Source organism: Lepidochelys kempii, chromosome 1 (genome assembly GCF_965140285.1).
Source record: "Lepidochelys kempii isolate rLepKem1 chromosome 1, rLepKem1.hap1, whole genome shotgun sequence".
In the NCBI taxonomy this organism is placed as follows: domain Eukaryota; kingdom Metazoa; phylum Chordata; order Testudines; family Cheloniidae; genus Lepidochelys; species Lepidochelys kempii.
The window spans coordinates 126,455,662-126,473,770 of NC_136380.1; the positions used below are offsets into that span (position 1 = coordinate 126,455,662).

General features: G+C 41.0%; 1 protein-coding gene across 2 annotated transcripts in view; it reads right to left on the reverse strand.

Moving 5' to 3' along the window:
- Nucleotides 1-18,109, reverse strand: part of DHRSX (dehydrogenase/reductase X-linked) — a 224,396-nt gene that overhangs the window by 32,899 nt on the left and 173,388 nt on the right. For both annotated transcript variants that reach the window (XM_073354095.2, XM_073354104.2), the window contains one exon: nucleotides 3,963-4,170. In XM_073354095.2, coding sequence (XP_073210196.1) covers nucleotides 3,963-4,170 — 208 coding nt within the window. The remainder of the gene's footprint in view (nucleotides 1-3,962; nucleotides 4,171-18,109) is intronic.

Genomic DNA, 18,109 nt, shown 5'->3' on the forward strand with positions numbered 1-18,109 from the left:
AGTAATCAGAAGAAAACATTTCATATGCTGTAAGCAGCTTGAGTTGTCAATACTTAAAGAAAAGTAAATGAATGTGCAGTGGCATATTTTTAAACTTGGCTGCTTAAGAGTTAAAATCAGGCACATAAATACCTGTTTTAGGCAGGTCAGGGTCTGTAGCTGCAAAGTGCTGAGGGTCTCCTGGGAGGTGATGAGCTGAGTGTGGCTGGCACCTCACAGGAGATATTTGTCTCTTCAGAAGTTTGGGCTCATAGATGTAAAAGAAGTGGATTTAATGCTAGTGAAGATAGTAATACAGTAAGCTGGATGTTTTCTATTTGACCTTCTGGGCCCTTAAATGGAATAAAACAAAATGGCGACAAACAAAAGGAGAGAATGTAAGAGGGGACAAAACCATTCCGTAATTCCTGTCTGGGAGCTATTTGGGCCGGGTGTACATCCATCAGTGTCAGGTTACAGTGGATGACGGAATTCCTGTATATGTTTACAAAGTGCTTTGAGAGCCTTTAGGATGAAAGGCTCACCCCGATATTAATATTAATAACAACCTCCCCATGTTCAATGTGTTGTTGCCACATAACCCTAAAAACCAGACTCACGCTTACCAACTCAGAAATGAAATTCTGGGGGAGGGAAGAAAAAACCCACAAAGAAATAAACAATATCCACTCTTGTTGCGTGTAACTAAGGGACCCAGTTCTGCCATCATTACTCATGTACTGTTCTGGGAGAAATTCACCCCTAATCAGAAGACTATCACGTATCATTTATTTTGAAGGCTTAAGTGATATGTTGCCCTTGTCTTGGCTCTCTGCATGGAGGTACATACAGTCCCACTGCAGTGAATTGGACCATATGTGGAATAAGCAGCAACTCAATGTGGGAAGGAGTGGCAGAATTTGGCCCCAAATAAGTAAGCATGTTGTCAAAAATTAAGCAATAAAAAGGAGAAGGTAAAGTAAGGTACAGTACAGACAGCTAATGAAGGGGGAGAGACAAAATTCATAGAGACAACTTTTATTATTCTGTCCTCCCTCTGCCCCCACTGCTTTACAGGAAAAGTGCAGCATTGCTACAAACAAAGAAAGTACATTCTGACTCAAAAAGCAACCCCTCAATTGCTGGATTCTCATTTCAGACTCTGTGAGTATGGCACTTCAAAGCAACTCACTATCTCTCCTTCATCTATTGATACAAGACAGCTTTGCTTTTTTTTTTTTTTTTCAAATTTACATAGTGTAGTTGTATCCGTGTTGGTCTCAGGATATTAGAGGAACAAGGTGAGTGAGGTAATATTTTTTATTGGACCAACTTCTGTAGGTGAAAGAGAGAAGCTTTTGATCTTACACAGAACTCTTCTTCAGGTCTGGGAAACTAACTCAGAATGAAAAGGAGGACTTGTGGCACCTTAGAGACTAACCAATTTATTTGAGCATAAGCTTTCGTGAGCTACAGCTCACTTCATCGGATACACTTTCCACAGTATGCATCCGATGAAGTGAGCTGTAGCTCACAAAAGCTTATGCTCAAATAAATTGGTTAGTCTCTAAGGTGCCACAAGTCCTCCTTTTCCTTTTGCCAATACAGACTGACACGGCTGTTACTCTGTAACTCAGAATGCACTGCTAAATACAAGAAGGAGCAGATTTTTTTTAGACTGGCATTTCCTATAAGGAATAAGAGGGAATGAGGGACTGCAGGAAGCATTACTATTACAGCTGTAAGTACTCAATTCCCTTTTGTGATAAATCCAAACTCACTTTATGTGTTTAGTGACATCCTATTTAGTTTCTAAATATCGTCAATATAGTACCAAAATGAGTCCCTTGACACAACAATAAAGCTGAGTGGCACTGAGTGCTGCAAACAATAAGATATCTTATTTCCTTTCTGAGAAAGAGAATTTTTGCTGTGACTCTGCACGGAACGCTGAGCTGTACTTAAACACCTTAAAGAAAATTAATGTTAGCAAGTGAGGTAGGAAGGAAACAAACAACAAAACTGGAGTCTGGCACTTTGAAAAGAAATGGCAGACAAGACATGAAATGTAGCAAAATGAAATTCTTTTAGAATGTTGTGTTGCATTTCATACAAGTGTTCCCCTTACAATTTTTGCTAGCAGTATGCAAGTGAAAAAATAAACACTATACTTAAAAAACACTATAAAGTGTTTCTAAAACATGGTTTTATTTGTTTATATTTTGTTTCTACAGCAGTTCCTTCAGACTCCAGGCCCTTTATAAAACATTAAAACTAACACTATTTCCATATCAAAGTTTTAAATTATTTTATTTTGTGGGACTGAGGATCTGTTCCTAGATCATCTAAAGTGGTTCATTTTAATTTGGAAAACAAACTTTTCCATTGGAATCAGGCTTAGTTCACTTAACCCAATCCTACCTGCAAAGCCGTGGGATGAGTCACAAGCAGAAAATTCTCTCTTCACAGCTCTTTTGTTTATATTAGAAAATTTGTACCAGTGTAATTAAACCAATTTAAAATTGATGTAGTTACACCAGTGCAAACCCCTAACAAAGATGGATTTCAGTGACATTTGAACTGGTTTAAGTGCATCTTCATTAGGGGTTTGCACCAGTGTAACAAGATCGATTTTAAATCAACTTAGTCACACAGCTGCAACTTTTCCAGCATAGATCAGGCCTAGAAGACAACATGCAACTGGAAGCATGCATTCAAAAGAGAGCCACATCGTTTTGCATTTGTCCTGCCTCTCTCTTCCTTCCACTCTCCTGTACATAACATAGTGCTTGCATAGTGCCGTCCAGTGTGATGGACACCATCACATAAGCAAGTAGAACACACACTGCCATTAGAGCTTGCCTCTGGTTCTCAGAATGTGATCGGATGTGGAAGGTGCTTTATGAGAGCATTTTGCATATTTGGGCCTCCATGTTAGCAAGTCATTCCATAAGCTTACACTAAACTAATTTTTTTCTTTGGGTGTAATGATAATTTGCGTGTACAAATAATTCATATTACTCCTGGGGGAATTCTGTACCATTGCGCAATGCAGAATTTGCACAGAATTCCATGTTTTCCCTGCATAACTAGGGCTGCAGAGCTGCTGGCTTCCACTTGGGGCTGCTGGACTCTTCAGAGCCCAGCTTGCAGTGAGTGAAGTAAACAGACTGGGGGGATAGAGGCTGCAAGCTCTGGCTGCCTGGCTTGATCCTCATTCTCCTGGGGACTGGAGAGGGCAAAGGGTGAGGGATGGGCAGGGTCGTACCACACAACGTCCCATGGTGGGATAGTAAAGAAGCTGTGAGGGTGGGACGTAAAGGCTCTGGAGGTGTAAGTGTCTGGGCCGGGGGGTGAGGGGTTCCCTAAGGCTGGGCTCTGGGGGAAAGAGAAGGAGGTGTGGGTGTCTGGGATCTGGGGGTGCCCCATGGCTGGGTTCTGAGGGGGGAGAGAGGTGCAGATGTCTGTGCTTTGGGTGCCCCATGCAGCTCCCTCCAGCAAACGCCGCCTGGAACTGGGTTGTCTTAGGGGTTTATTTAACACTCTGCTCCTGGGGGAATCTTTTTTGTTGTTGTGTGTATTGTTGACATACCTGATAAATTATAAGAATAGTTGAAACTGGAGTGATTATATTGTGTTATTTTGACAAATAAAATATGCAGAATTTTAAAATATTGTGTGCAGAATTTTTAATTTTTTGGTGCAGAATTCCCCCAGGAGTATTCATATGTGTAACTACAAACAAAGAGACAGTAATGCCTTCCTCTTGATCTCACGCTGTGTCTTGTCCTTTCTCCATCGTCTAAATAAGTTCTCTGAGGCAGAGACTGACTTTATTTGTTCTGTGCACTTTATCAGGACTGAAACTATCATAATAAATAAAACACATAAATGATAAGCCTGAAAGTCTCTGTAGTCCTGCACAGACTGCAGCTCTAGCAATGCAAAAACATGACACCGAAATCATTAAAATAATCATGTACCTTGAAAAATAGCCATGCTGTCATCCACTTGACCACTTTTGTAGCCCAACAGACATTTTTGTAGAGCTCAGTGTTCACTACTCCAGGGTCTACTACATTAGCTGTCACATGGTTCCCATCTGAAGTTATGAGATGCTGTAGTCGATAGGTAAACAATACAAGGGCAAGTTTGCTTTGGGCATAGGCTCCATGGGGTGAATAAGAACATCTGTATAGAAAAGAGGGAGAGAGGAAAATAATCAGAAGAAAAATGTTATAGCACAGATATCACATGCATTGCCAGTTTGCTAAATTATGCGGTAGACAGCAACACAAGTAAGTAGGCACAGGAAAGCCTTATCACTTGAAAGCAGATTGCTTGTTATAGTTCTGGTGACTATTTCACTAGATTCAATGACTGCTTTATGGAAAGTATCTTAGATAAACATACATGTGATCAGAATCCGTGCTGCAAACAATTTAAAAGGTATCGTTTTTCCTGGAAATGCTGAAATATCAAGCCACAGAATGCCCCAGTCTCATTCCTCCTATTACTTATTTATTCTTTATACAACTGCAGCACCTATTGGGCCCTGATCACGGATGCATTATGTTGCCCCAGATCACAGTCTAGGATTATGACAAGATACAACAGGTGGATAGGCAGGCAAAAGTGTGTGATGGTTAGTATGGTGACAAGCTAATTAAAAGTTGTACTACAGAAGTCATAAAACCTTTAACATTGGAAGATAACTAGTTAGAACAACGGTTTAAATGGAGCCCATGACAAACGGCATATGTAATGTAAACATAAAACTGATAGACTCTATGTCAAAACATTTATGTTCAGAACCCATGTGCCCCTTCTGTGATTCAGATGTTGGAAGTTCTCAAATTCAAATTCCTCAAAGTCAACCTTCTTAGTTAGTAGTTGCTGATTAATCATGTTTCACTTCATTTTTTAAAATTCTGTCTGAATAAAGAATGCTACTGTCAAGCAAATTAGTAGGTATGTCACTGAAAATACTCCCCCAGATTGGGGTTTCAACATCACTTCCATGAATTCCACTTCCATGACAACTCTGCTTCTGTAATTACTGCAGACCTTTCATTTAATCTCTCAGCGCTTCACAGAGACAAGGGTAATGCCTAGGAAGATTTTCTGTGTTTTGTTATGCACAGAAGAGTATGTGCTGACTGAATGGTAACTGTTTCTCAGAATTCTGTTTACTCTTTATTTCCCATATCATACCTGGCTTTTAATGTTCTGTACACTTGACTAGTCAGCCTTGAGGTGGAAGAATAGGCCTCTAGCAAGCACTCTCATTTCATGTGGATTTATAAGTCCAGTGAAGCTATCTAACAGTTAGCAGTGCTGGATGCCAACAATGTGAATAATCAGGAACTTTCAGAAGCAACAGTGACTTTAATAGCCAAGTCCCTTTGTTTTCAGTATTTACCGATGTTTCTCGGAAAAATCCCCGGCTATTGAAAAAGCTAGTATTTGGATTTTACAGTTTTCATCTGAATTTTGGCTTTTGCAGGACCTGGGAATTTCTTGGAGAGAGACAGGAAGGGAACCAGGTCCTGGGACCTGAGACCACCTGACCACTGCAGCAACGGGCCCTCAGAGTGGAACGCTACTAGGGTGACCATATTTGAACATTCAAAAAAGAGGACACTCCACGGGGGGGGGGAGGGGAGGGGTTGGGGAGGTACTTGCTCGCGCCCCCTGCCCCCAGCCCTGCCCCAAATCCACCCCTTCCCCTGGACGTGTCCGGGAAAATACAGACGTATGGTAACCCTAAATGCTGCATCCCATGAGTATTGAGTCCCCTTGCCAGACAGAATGTTCTCCTGATCCCAGGGCCGGGGGGAAAAGGGGGTTCTCTCTGACAGGGATATCAGACTCACAGGGTGCAGCCTTCTTCACTTCTTCTATTTAGAAAAGCTGGACGTGCACAAGTCCATGCGGCCAGATGTGTTGCATCCGAGAGTGCTAAAGGAGTTGGCACATGTGATTGCAGAGCCATTAGCCATTATCTTTGAAAACTCATGGCAATCGGGGGAAGTCCTGGACGACTGGAAAAAGGCTAATGTAGTGCCCATCTTTAAAAAAGGGAAGAAAGAGGATCCTGGGAACTACAGGCCGGTCAGCCTCACCTCAGTCCCTGGAAAAATCATGGAGCAGGTCCTCAAGGAATCAATTCTGAAGCACTTAGAGGAGAGGAAAGTGATCAGGAACAGTCAGCAAGTTAAAGAAGTATGGGCTGGATGAATGTACTATAAGGTGGATAGAAAGTTGGCTAGATTGTCAGACAATGCATTACCAAGGCACTTTAGTGGTTGAAATCTGATAAAAACAAAGAGAGAGGTCAAATTTAGACCACATTTAAAATTATTTTTTTATTCAGTGGCTCTTTAACAAGGTTTTGTCTGATCTGGCATCAGACTTCACTGCCTCCTCAATTTCCCCAAGCTGGTTGACTCTTGTGTTTTTAAACAATTTAGCCTTTCAGCCCTTTCAGGGGTGTAGATAAAAAGTCTAACAAAACAAACCAGATATCCAGCAGCCTCATACTATGTCTTCCCCTGTTTGAGCAGAGTGTTCACTTTCAGGGACACACAATATTTTCATTCTTGCTGGTCCATAATTCCTCTTCTTACCCCTCCTGGGCTGAACAATCTATTGGCATATTGGTACAGGGGTCAAAGAAGGGGAATTTCCTTCCCCCCTTGCTGGAAGTCCCAGCCTAGACCATTCCTTGACTTTAGCAAAGCTTTTGATACGGTCTCCCACAGTATTCTTGCCAGCAAGTTAAAGAAGTATGGGCTGGATGAATGGACTATAAGGTGGATAGAAAGCTGGCTAGATTTTTGGGCTCAACGGGTAGTGATCAATGGCTCCATGTCTAGTTGGCAGCCGGTACCAAGTGGAGTGCCCCAAGGGTCGGTCCTGGGGCTGGTTTTGTTCAATATCTTCATAAATGATCTGGAGGATGGCATGGATTGCACCCTCAGCAAATTTGCAGGTGACACTAAACTGGGAGGAGAGGTAGATACACTGGAGGGTAGGGATAGGATACAGAGGGACCTAGACAAATTGGAGGATTGGGCCAAAAGAAATCTGATGAGGTTCAACAAGAGTCCTGCACTTAGGACGGAAGAATCCAATGCACCGCTACAGACTAGGGACTGAATGGGTCAGCAGCAGTTCTGCAGAAAAGGACCTAGGGGTTACAGTGGACGAGAAGCTGGATATGAGTCAGCAGTGTGCCCTTGTTGCCAAGAAGGCCAGTGGCATTTTGGGATGTATACTAGGGGCATTGCCAGTAGATCGAGGGGCATTGCCAGTGATCGTTCCCCTCTATTCAACACTGGTGAGGCCTCATCTGGAGTACTGTGTCCAGTTTTGGGCCCCACACTACAAGAAGGATGTGGAAAAATTGGAAAGAGTCCAGCGGAGGGCAACAAAAATGATTAGGGGACTGGAACACATGACTTATGAGGAGAGGCTGAGGGAACTGGGGATGTTTAGTCTACGGAAGAGAAGAATGAGGGGGGATTTGATAGCTGCTTTCAACTACCTGAAAGGGGGTTCCAAAGAGGATGGATCTAGACTGTTCTCAGTGGTAGCAGATGACAGAACAAGGAGTAATGGTCTCAAGTTGCAGTGGGGGAGATTTAGGTTGGATATTAGGAAAAACTTTTTCACTAGGATGGTGGTGAAATACTGGAATGCGTTACCTAGGGAGGTGGTGGAATCTCCTTCCTTAGAAGTTTTTAAGGTCAGGCTTGACAAAGCCCTGGCTGGGATGATTTAATTGGGGATCGGTCCTGATTTGAGCAGGGGGTTGGACTAGATGACCTCCTGAGGTCCCTTCCAACCCTGATATTCTATGATTCTATGATTCTCCCTTCCTGATGCTGGCCCTTCAGCATGGTTCCTGTCTGCTTCCTCTGCACAGTGGAGGAGCGAAAAGGGCAGGAAGCCAGGCCCCAGCAGCCAAGACCACCTGACTGCTGCAGGAAGCAGAAGGCTTCCTTGACTGTCACATTGTGAGTAACCCTCCCTGTCCTTTCCGCCATGCCCCAGCCACCGGGAATTCCAGACACCTCTGCCCCCATGCCAGCTGCCCTTCATTTTTGTTTTTTATTGATTTTTCACCCTTAAAGAAAAATTAAACAAACACCAATAAATTCCAGAGAAATTTAAGAAAAGAAATAAAAACGGAAAGCAAAGGGCTGTATTTGCATCCCAGCTGCAGGAAGTAAAGAAGTATAATATTAACTTGCCAGTTCATTCTCTTTAATTGTTTCTATATTTGTCCAAAAGAAAAAGTCAAGTAGCAATAAAAACAAAATGACAGTACAACTTTGAGAGATGAGGTGAGTGAGGTAATATCTTTTATTGGACCAACTTCTGTTGGTGAGAGAGAGAGACAAGCTTTTGAGGTACACAGAGCTCTTCTTCAGGTCTAGGAAATGTACTGAAAGGGTTACAGCTAAATACAAGATGGAACAGATTGTTTAGCATAAGCAGTTAACACATATTTCAAGGGACCATTCAAGGTAAAGTGGCCACTTGAAATGGTCCCTTGAAATATGTGTTCACTATTTATGCTAAACAAGCTGTTCCACCATGTATTTAGCTGTGAGATAGTAATAAAGAAGATCATATAAAGTATCATAACATCAGTCAATTGTCTGAGCTGTAACATAATAGATAAAGTAGCTCAACCATTATAAAGGTATCAGCTGGGTCTAGGAGTGGACTAGGTCTTTTAATAATGAATAAAAACCACTTTTAGTGTTATTGCATTGGAATAAAAATGACGGAGTTAGTCAAAGTAGTGCAGTTATAGTTTAGGGTGTGTGTGTCTGTCTGTGTCTGTGAGAGAGAGAGAGAAAGAGAGAGACCAGTTATAGCGGATGCATATAAGTCCATAGTACAAGTTACCACTGGGCATCAATTAACCTAGGTTCCAAGCAGATCACTCGATGTCACCCTGGGTATGAAAAGGAATCTAACCTTAACACATTATTTCCACAAAGGAAAGTATAAGCTGCTAAATCAACTCCACAGAGGCAGAAAGACTAAGTACACCATTCAGTCATTATGTTAACTTTATAATTTGATTGCTGAATGTGCTCATGCAATTTGTCTGAGCAATTATTGGTCTCAAATTGTTTTCTTTTTAGTTAACAATTTTAATTTGTATTATTGTTAACTCCTTGATTTGACTAACTTGATTTACATTGTAACCTCAATCTAATTTTCATATTGTTTAGAACTTTAGAGAAATATAATAAGTTCGTTACCTCGTAGTTGTTTATGGTCTTGAATAAAAGTAATGAAAACACATTGAATTGGTTTTCTCTGATCAAATGATAATGAGGTAAAAATAACCTTCATTAAAAGGGACTTGAATTAAACATTAATAAAACATTGACACAGGTCCTGAAAACCCAGTTACTACTATTAATTCCATTATTTCTTGTCTTACTTTTCATAGAATCATAGTATATTAGGGTTGGAAGAGACCTCAGGTCGTCATCTAGTCCAATCCCCTGCTCAAAGCAGGACCAACACCAACTAAATCATCCCAGCCAAGGCTTTGCTAACTAATGAAATTCCTCTCCCTCCTCATATAGAATCACATATCATAATCGTATCCCCTATAATCCAGATAGTACAATATATATTTAACTCCCTGAATTTAGCCTCAGAGCCTATCAATTTCAATGCAAATCTCTCACCATCCTAGTTGCTCTTCTGTGTACTCTCCACTTTCTCTATGTTCTCTCTGCAGCATCTTTTATAAAACTGTGCAAGAAAACTGACCAAATTTTAAGATCCTTCAACCAGAAGGATCTCAAAATACTTTACAGATCATCTGCAACGCTGACAGACCCTGCTCGTTGATGGGCAGGACTGAACCTGAGACCTCTGGAGCCTAGTGCAGGAACCTCTACTGCATGAGCTAAAAGCCAGAGGCCTCTTAGGTAAGGCTATAGAGCAGACTCATTAATTTCTAAGTGGTCTCGGGAAGTGTGTGGGTTATTTCTCCCACCAATGAAAAGAAATCCTCTCTAGAGGGAATTCTGCATCAGCTATACTACATAGCAGTGGAAAGAAAGAATAATTTACTCTATTGAAACTACAAGGGAAAGTAAGTAGACAGAATCAAATTAGTCAAAGACAACAGAATGAACAACACTGTTACTCTTACGAAAATGCTTTGGAATCTCCGGTGACCACAGCTGATCAGGATTAGATCTGGGTGAAAATTTTCTGTTTAAACTGTTTTTCACAAGAAAATATGGTTTTTGACTAAACAATTTTGTCACAAAAAAATCTGTTTTCCATGGAAATTTTTAACTTTTCATTGAAAAACTATTTTGTTTTGTTTTTTAGATGGAAACCCAATTCCTCCCCCCCCCCATTTTTTTGCCACAAGGTTTGGGGTTATTAATTAAAGATTTGTTTGTTTGGTTTGGTCTAAATTTGCAGAGAAATAAAAAAAATTCCAATCAATTATAATCAGGAAGTTGGTTTTACATATCACCCATAAGGGGCTATCTCCAACAGCTGTCTCCCTAGCATCATGTTAAGGCATTGTTTCTCTACAAACCCAGGTTTCCCTCCACACACCTCTCCAGGTGAATGTCCTAATCACCAGGCTATAGAGTCATAGTCACTCTCTCTGTCTGGTTCAATGAATACTTAATTATTTCATACAAAGTGGAACAACTTAAACAGGAGATGTTAAGAAAGACCCACCACTACCATCACCTCCTCCTCCGCTATGTTTTGTGAATCTAGCCCTTAATTTACTTTGGTTTTATTAAAAGTACCCAAAGCAAAATGTTTAATTTCAGGTTTAATAAAATGTTTTGTTCAACTCAAACCAATTTTTTTTTAACTACCAGGGAACCGAAAAATCAGCATTTTGCCCAGTTCTAGTTAGAACAACACATTAAATGTCCTCTCAATGTCATTTCTAAAATCCTGAAGGCTTTCTTCCCCACCCCCTCTTGCTTAAGCAAAAGCCTCAGAGAGCCACCCTGAGTGCGCTGAGATCACAATAAATAGCTATATTTAATCTCATTGGTGCTGCAAGTTCAGATTTTCTGACCCTAACCACTGTATTGTTTTACAGGTCAAAACCCTGATGCCTTCTCCCATCATGCCCCTTCAATTCCCAGTGTGTTTAATTAGCTACAGGGCACAGAGCCCTAAGATCAAACTGCAGTACAGCCAAATAGCAGTATCTTCCATCAAAACTTGGGGACTGCTGCACAATGTGGGTAACATGCTGGGGTTTTTAATGAAAGACCACAGGCACAACTGCAATGCATGCCTAGGGTAGAATCAGTTTATACAGCAAAAGCTGGCACGATCTATTAAAATGACTGAACTTCTTAAATGATTTATATTTTAACACCATTGTTGCTTAGTCAAGAATCTAAAAGACCATTATTAAACACTGACAGTGCTATCAGATTTCTAGATTTTGTCCCCCCAAAGAATGGCATGCAGGAGTTTAAAGTATTCTCGAAGGGCTTGTGTTCACGGCTGACCTACTGCATTGATGCAGCTATGCCAATGTAGCACATCTGGTGAAGACGGGAGAGCTCTTGCCCATTGATGTAATTACTCCACCTCAGTGAAGTGTGGACACTCCTTTAAGTCAATGTAACTTACGTTGTTCAGAGGGTGGGTCTTTCGCACCCCTGAGCAACGTAAATTACATCGACTTAAGCAACAGTGTAGACAAGCCCTAAGACTTTTAAAAGATTTTACAGTTTGTTTATTTTTTAACAAAGCTTTGCAGAACCTAGGTGCATCTTTTCTGGCTATTTGTTATAACATAGTTCATTTCCCTTTTTATGATAAACCAGACTCAGAGTCCAAAATATTACTCATTATATTTATGAAGGTTACTTGTCTGTGCTACATCTCTTTATCATGTACAATCACTTCTCAGAGACTGAAGAGTCATTTTCCATTGATGTAAGTAAAGGAAACCACAAACCAAGAAAGGGCAGAATGGGAGGATCTGAGAAAATATGTATATTCCTGCTGAAAAAAGTCTTATTAATTGAAAAACAAACATACATATAGGAAAGATGTGAACAAACTGGAGACAGTCCAGGAGAGAATAAAAATGTTAAAAGATTCTGAAAACCTGACCTCTGAGGAAAGGGTTAAAAGAAATTTGCACGTTTAGTTTTGAGAAAAGGAGACTTATGGGGGAAACCTAATGACAGTCTTCTGATATGTCAAGGGTTATTATATAGACTAGACAACGGTGATCAATTGTTCTCCATGTCCACTGGAGGTAGGATAAGAAGTAATGGACTTAATCTCCAGCAAGGAAGATTTAGGTTAGATAGTAGGAAAAGCTTTCTACTATAGCGGTAGTTAAGCTCTGGACTAGACTTCTAAGAGAGGTTCTGGAATCTCTGTCATTGGAGGTTTTTAAAAACAGGTTGGACAAACACCTGTCAGAGGTGGTCTACTTTTACATGGTCCTGCCTCAGGGCACGGGGGTAGGATTGATGACCTCTTGAGGCCCCCTTCCAGCCCTACATTTCTACGATTCCATGATATACAATAGTGAAATAGAACTAAATTCAAAGGAACTAATACACCAAATTACCTATATTTCATCACAGAGATGTGTACTGTACCTGTCCTGCTACCAATTACATCTACCACACACATGCAATTGCACAGTTATCCATTTTGCAGACAAGAGCATAATGAGTGCTCAGCCTGCACTTTCTTGTGCAAATGTTATATACACACTGGATATATTATTTTTTGAAAATGTGGTCATAGGTGCCTAAGTTCAGATACCAGAATTTTAAAATATTGATGTTAGTTTGGTTAGAGAAGTTAATGGAGCAACATCCATTTATACCAGCTGAGAACCTAGCCCTGTGTTGCCAGATTTCTTGAACTGCCAGAGGCAGAGTATATTTCCTAAACCAGTCTAGCCAGAGCCCTTGTTCTGATCTGCAGTCGAAAGAAAGAAAGGAATTGATTGATCGAGTCTCAGAGCTTTTCCCACTCTCTGAAATCAGTCACTCCATGCCTTGTGTGATCATACACAGATTCATTTATAATATGTGGGAAAGGAAGAGTGAATTCCTCTCTCTCTTTTTGTAAACCTGCAGCCTGGAAATAAATGTTAAGGCACCATATTACAAAATATTAATAACAAAATAAATCAGAATGGGCCTTGCCAGCATGGGCACCACTTTCCACGCAGGAAAGGACACATCATTGTAATACGGCCTGGGTCCCCCTTCTAAAGTACCGCTGAAAGGCTTCCTTCCACTCTCCCACTTCCACAGTCATGGGCTGAAGTCTGAAATCTATGCAATGTGACAACAAAGGCCAGATCCCTCAAAGGAACAGCAGAATCCTCACTTTTAAAAAGGCAGTTATGAATGACCGGTATACCCTTTCCTTATCTACTTTTGAACAGTAATGATTCGTTCTAGGAGCAACTACAGGATGTCCATATTCACAGAAAACAAACCCACATATAGATATTGGCACAAGTCAGTATTGACAAAATACCCATTTTCTACAAATACAGAAGCTTAGAAGTAATTACTTGAACTATTTGTTACCACTTGAAGTAGCTAAATAAGAAACATGAACAGTACTCATTTGTTTAATTCAAAATCCCCACAATCAATAGTATGCTCAGTCATGGCTTTGCCACAAGCCCTTTGTAAGGAGCAGCACATAGCCGCACTGTCCCAGGAGCGGACCAGGACTCTGAAGGTCACAATCTAGTTCCTGGTTTCCCCTTCGCCTCAGGGGAAGTAATCTGCATCAGCCCTATGCTTGTACAGACTACTTCCCCTGGTATACTGCCAAGGTCTGACCACTCCCCGCCCATATACGTGGAAGGGAGAACAAGGCCTCTGTGGAAGTTCTTCCACACTCCTGTAGTGCTGGTTGTGCACCAGGGAGCAAGGGAGTTCCTTAAAGCCGCTTCATCATAGCCGGGATGTAGGGTTACCACCTGGCCGGAATTTGACCAGCCTGGTCGGATATTTTATGGATTTGCCAGTTGCCAGAAAAATAATTTAAATCGGCCAGTTTCTTTTTATGTGGGTCTAAAGATTTGCATTATTATCAGAATACACTGGGAATCTAATGTTAAAAATGTGTCAAGCTAAAGATGCTGCAGTGTTCCTAATTCCGTAGTTTAAGCGATAACAGATCAAAACTGTTGAAAATACAGCAGTCTGCCCACCCACCACCAAACCTTTGGACGGACGAGACGAATCGCCCAGGTGTTGAAGTGATCAAAAGTGTGCTTTGCATTATATGCAACCTCAGCTATTCCTGTTTAGAATTCTATGATGTTGCCGTTAAAAATAAGAAATTGCTGGAAAAGGCAAAATCAAATGGCAAATACAAGAAATAGACTCAATGGATTTTCTTTATGTATAAAGTTCCAAAACATTCACATTCAAGTATATATTTAAAATATAGAATCAAGGCAGTTTAGGAAAAAATAATCTCAATGAAGATGGACACAAACAAAGCAGCTTGGGGAAAAAGGACAAAGGTGAGACAATGATGGTATCAGTCTTACCTCTATGTGTTCTCTTTCTAGATCAGTGGTGGGCAACATGTGGCTCGCGGGCCGCACACAGCCCTTCAGAGTAATCCACTAGAGGGCCACGAGACAGTGTTTACATTGACCGTTCACAGGCATGGCCGCCAGCAGCTCCCAGTGGCCGCAATTCGCCATTCTCAGCCAATGGGAGTTGCAGGAAGCAGCGGACAACATGTCCCTGCAGCTCGCACCACTTCTAGCCTGCTTAAAAATGAACAAGAGTTATTACCCTTGGATGGCCCATGTGAAATAAGTTGGGCTCAGTCCAGTGCCTTTAGCTGAGGTATCTATATACCATGTTTTCATCCTGGGAGCTGCTCAGCATCCTCAGCGCCCATCGACTTAATCATGCTGTCTGAGCAGAGAGGTCAAGGCTTGAATGGCATTAAGACTGAATGACCCCCAACCTACAGAGCTATTTCCAAAAAAACACTGAGGACCATTAGCAGGACCGAGAGGAAACACTTGCACTATCTCTATCTATTATATAGAGTGATAAAAAACTTCAGTCTCTAAGGCTAGCAGTACCAAAAAAAATCTGCTATTTTCTTTTTAATTTTCTCTGCTTTGTCAAAGTTTGTTTGTACATACCCTGGGTAAGAATACAGCTGAGGACTCACAGAGGTACACAGTCATCAAAACCATTAAGTTAATTTAGTAACAGAATGAAGAAGATAATGGCCAGAGAAGAAAATGATTTACTAAAAACACTCAAGACATCTCATGAAAACCCCACTTCCCCTTAGGACACAGATGGCTGAAGGAGGGAATATGGTTGAAACAGGTACAAACACAACTCAAACGCCTGAGATTTTTGGACCTCAAGGATGATCCACTTCCCAGATTCAATGCCTTTATGAAGGCCTTAGTTATATAAAACTGCATGTCACCAGAGGCCCACATCCAGCTGTCAGAAAAGATGTGGGATTAATAAAAGTATGGAAAATGAAAAATAGCTTGTGCAGAGGGGATTTTTATTTAGCAAGTCTAAAATGGCAAAGTTCAGCAGACAGTAAAAGGAAAAAATAAAATGTTTCCCTTTCCTTCTTACTCAGAATTATATTTGATTTGAGGCTTGTTTGGTGCAGTCTTTTCTATCCTATAATTTTGGTTTGCCTTTAAACTATTTATGGCACACTAAAATTCTCTTCAAACTGTATGAAGCCAATAATCCAACCTCACCAAAATCTTTAAAATGTCATTTATGATTCATGTGTGTGTCTTGAGAACCCAGGCCATGCAGTGCAGCTCAAGTGGTCAAGGAAACAGGGGGAAAGAAGTATTATTGTCACCTTCCTCCTATTCAGTAGGTTTTAAATTTCCCAAATACTTTGTCACACTGAATCACAGTAAGCTGATCCCTGCATGATTTGTGATGAAAAACCAATTATTTCCAAAAGCGGCAGCAAGGTGGAAAGTAGAGACAGAATGTGGAAATTACACATGAACATTTCAGTCAAAGCCAGGACCAACAAGGTATGTATGAAGTAGGCAGAGTAACTCATCAAAGCCTAAAAATGCTTCCAAACAATATTTTAAAAGTTTCTTGGCCAAATCTTGAAAATCAACATATAGCACAAGTACCTGGGCTGTGAAGCACGATGCTGTACAAGTGCTGGGGAGAAAAGACCCTTCTCTCAGGCCATGTAGCCACTCCATGGCCGCCGCCACCGCCGCCGCCACTGCTGCAAATTTTCGCAGCTTCAGTAGCTCCCATTGCTCGTACGCTCATGTTCATGGAAGACAATGGCTGATCAGGCAACTTAGAGATGGATCCACTGGTCTGGGCCTTACTCCTCCCTCCCTTGTTACCAAACCTCTCCATATTAGAGCACTCAAGGAAACCACTTGGAATCTCTGTGTCCTACTTCCAACATGGTGTCCCCAAATCCAACCCCCTTCACCCTCAGTGTACAAATGCACCTATTCTGTTGTGCTTGGGGATCTCACTATCTGGAGGCAGGGTGGGTGGGCAGGATTATTTGTTCCTTTATGGGGAAAAATCTTTGAGTACACAATGCATAGTCAACCTGTGGAACTCCTTGCCACAGAATGTTGTGAAGGCCAAGACTATAACAGGGTTCAAAAAGAAAGTAGATAAATTAATGGAGGATAGGTCCATCAATGGCTATTAGCCAGGATGGGTAAGAAATGGTGTCCCTAGCCTCTGTTTGTCAGAAGCTGGGAATGGACAACAGGGGATGGATCACTTGATGATTACCTGTTCTGTTCATTCCCTCTGGGGCACCCGGCATTGGCTGCTGTCGGAAGACAGGATACTGGGCTAGATGGACCTTTGGTCTGACTTAGTATGGCCGCTCTTATGTAATACAGCTGGTCAAAAATGGGGCTTTTATCTGTGGAAAATTTTGATTTTCAGTGGTAATTTGAAAACTGAAAAATTTCAGCTGAAAACCAAAACAGATCATCCGAACATCAAAATATTTTGAGTTGGAAATGCTGCTGTAGTGCCTCATGGGAACTTTAGTTCCAGTGCCTCAAGCTCCCATTCTCTTCTGTAGGCTGGGCTCCCACGTTGGATTATGTCTCCCATGCTGCACAAAAGTCAACCCCCTTAAAGAGTTGTGGTGGTGCAGTATGGGAGACGCAGTGTGGCCAGGGAGCCCATCCCATGAAGGAGAATAGCGACATGAAGGAACTGAACTTCAATTCACATGAGGCATTGTGGCAGCATTTCCAAATCAAAATATTACAATTTTCAGATAAAATAGCTCATTTTTCGGGCATCTGCGTTTTCAATGAAAATTTGAATTTTTTGTTGTTGCAAACAGACCCCTTTTACAAAAAATATTTATTTAGTCAAAAACACAACAAGCTTGGCAGAGAAAATTTTCTACCAGTCTTATATGAGCAATTAAAAATACATAATAGTCCCAGTTATTCAGAGATATATAACCTTAGGTTCCATTTCTGTGGGGATGAGGGGCTATTCCTCACTTTAATTTAAAACTTGAGAGGCAGATGGTTTGGATAAAATAAGAAGTTAGTCCTATCCTCCCCCTATACCTTCACCAAATCTTCACCAGTATTTTAACTGAACTAAAACCAAACTATTTTAAGATATGAATAAATTGGCACAGTGAGAGTGGTGTCAGGGGCTAGACATCCCAAGTATAACCCCATCTGAGGCACATACTTGAGCAGCTGGCCCATTTCACCACTCACATCATCACAGCTACACTATTTTTAGTGTGCTAACTTGATCAGAGCTAGTGTGCGTATACCTCCTCAAGCTGGGAATTACATCTCCAGCTCCAAGTGTAGATGTACATTGAAACATTTTGACTGACCCAATCTAATGTGTTTTCTTTTTTTTCATATTATGGGCCTGTGATTTATTTTATTTATTTATTTATTTATTTTTTAGATTTCAATTTTTCATCCCATTTGGGATGGGCAAAAATTCAAAATCTCAAAAATTCTCATAGGGCAAGAAAATTGTTTCTCACCCACCTCCAGGCACAACTTTGTTTTCTGACATGCAGAGAATACATT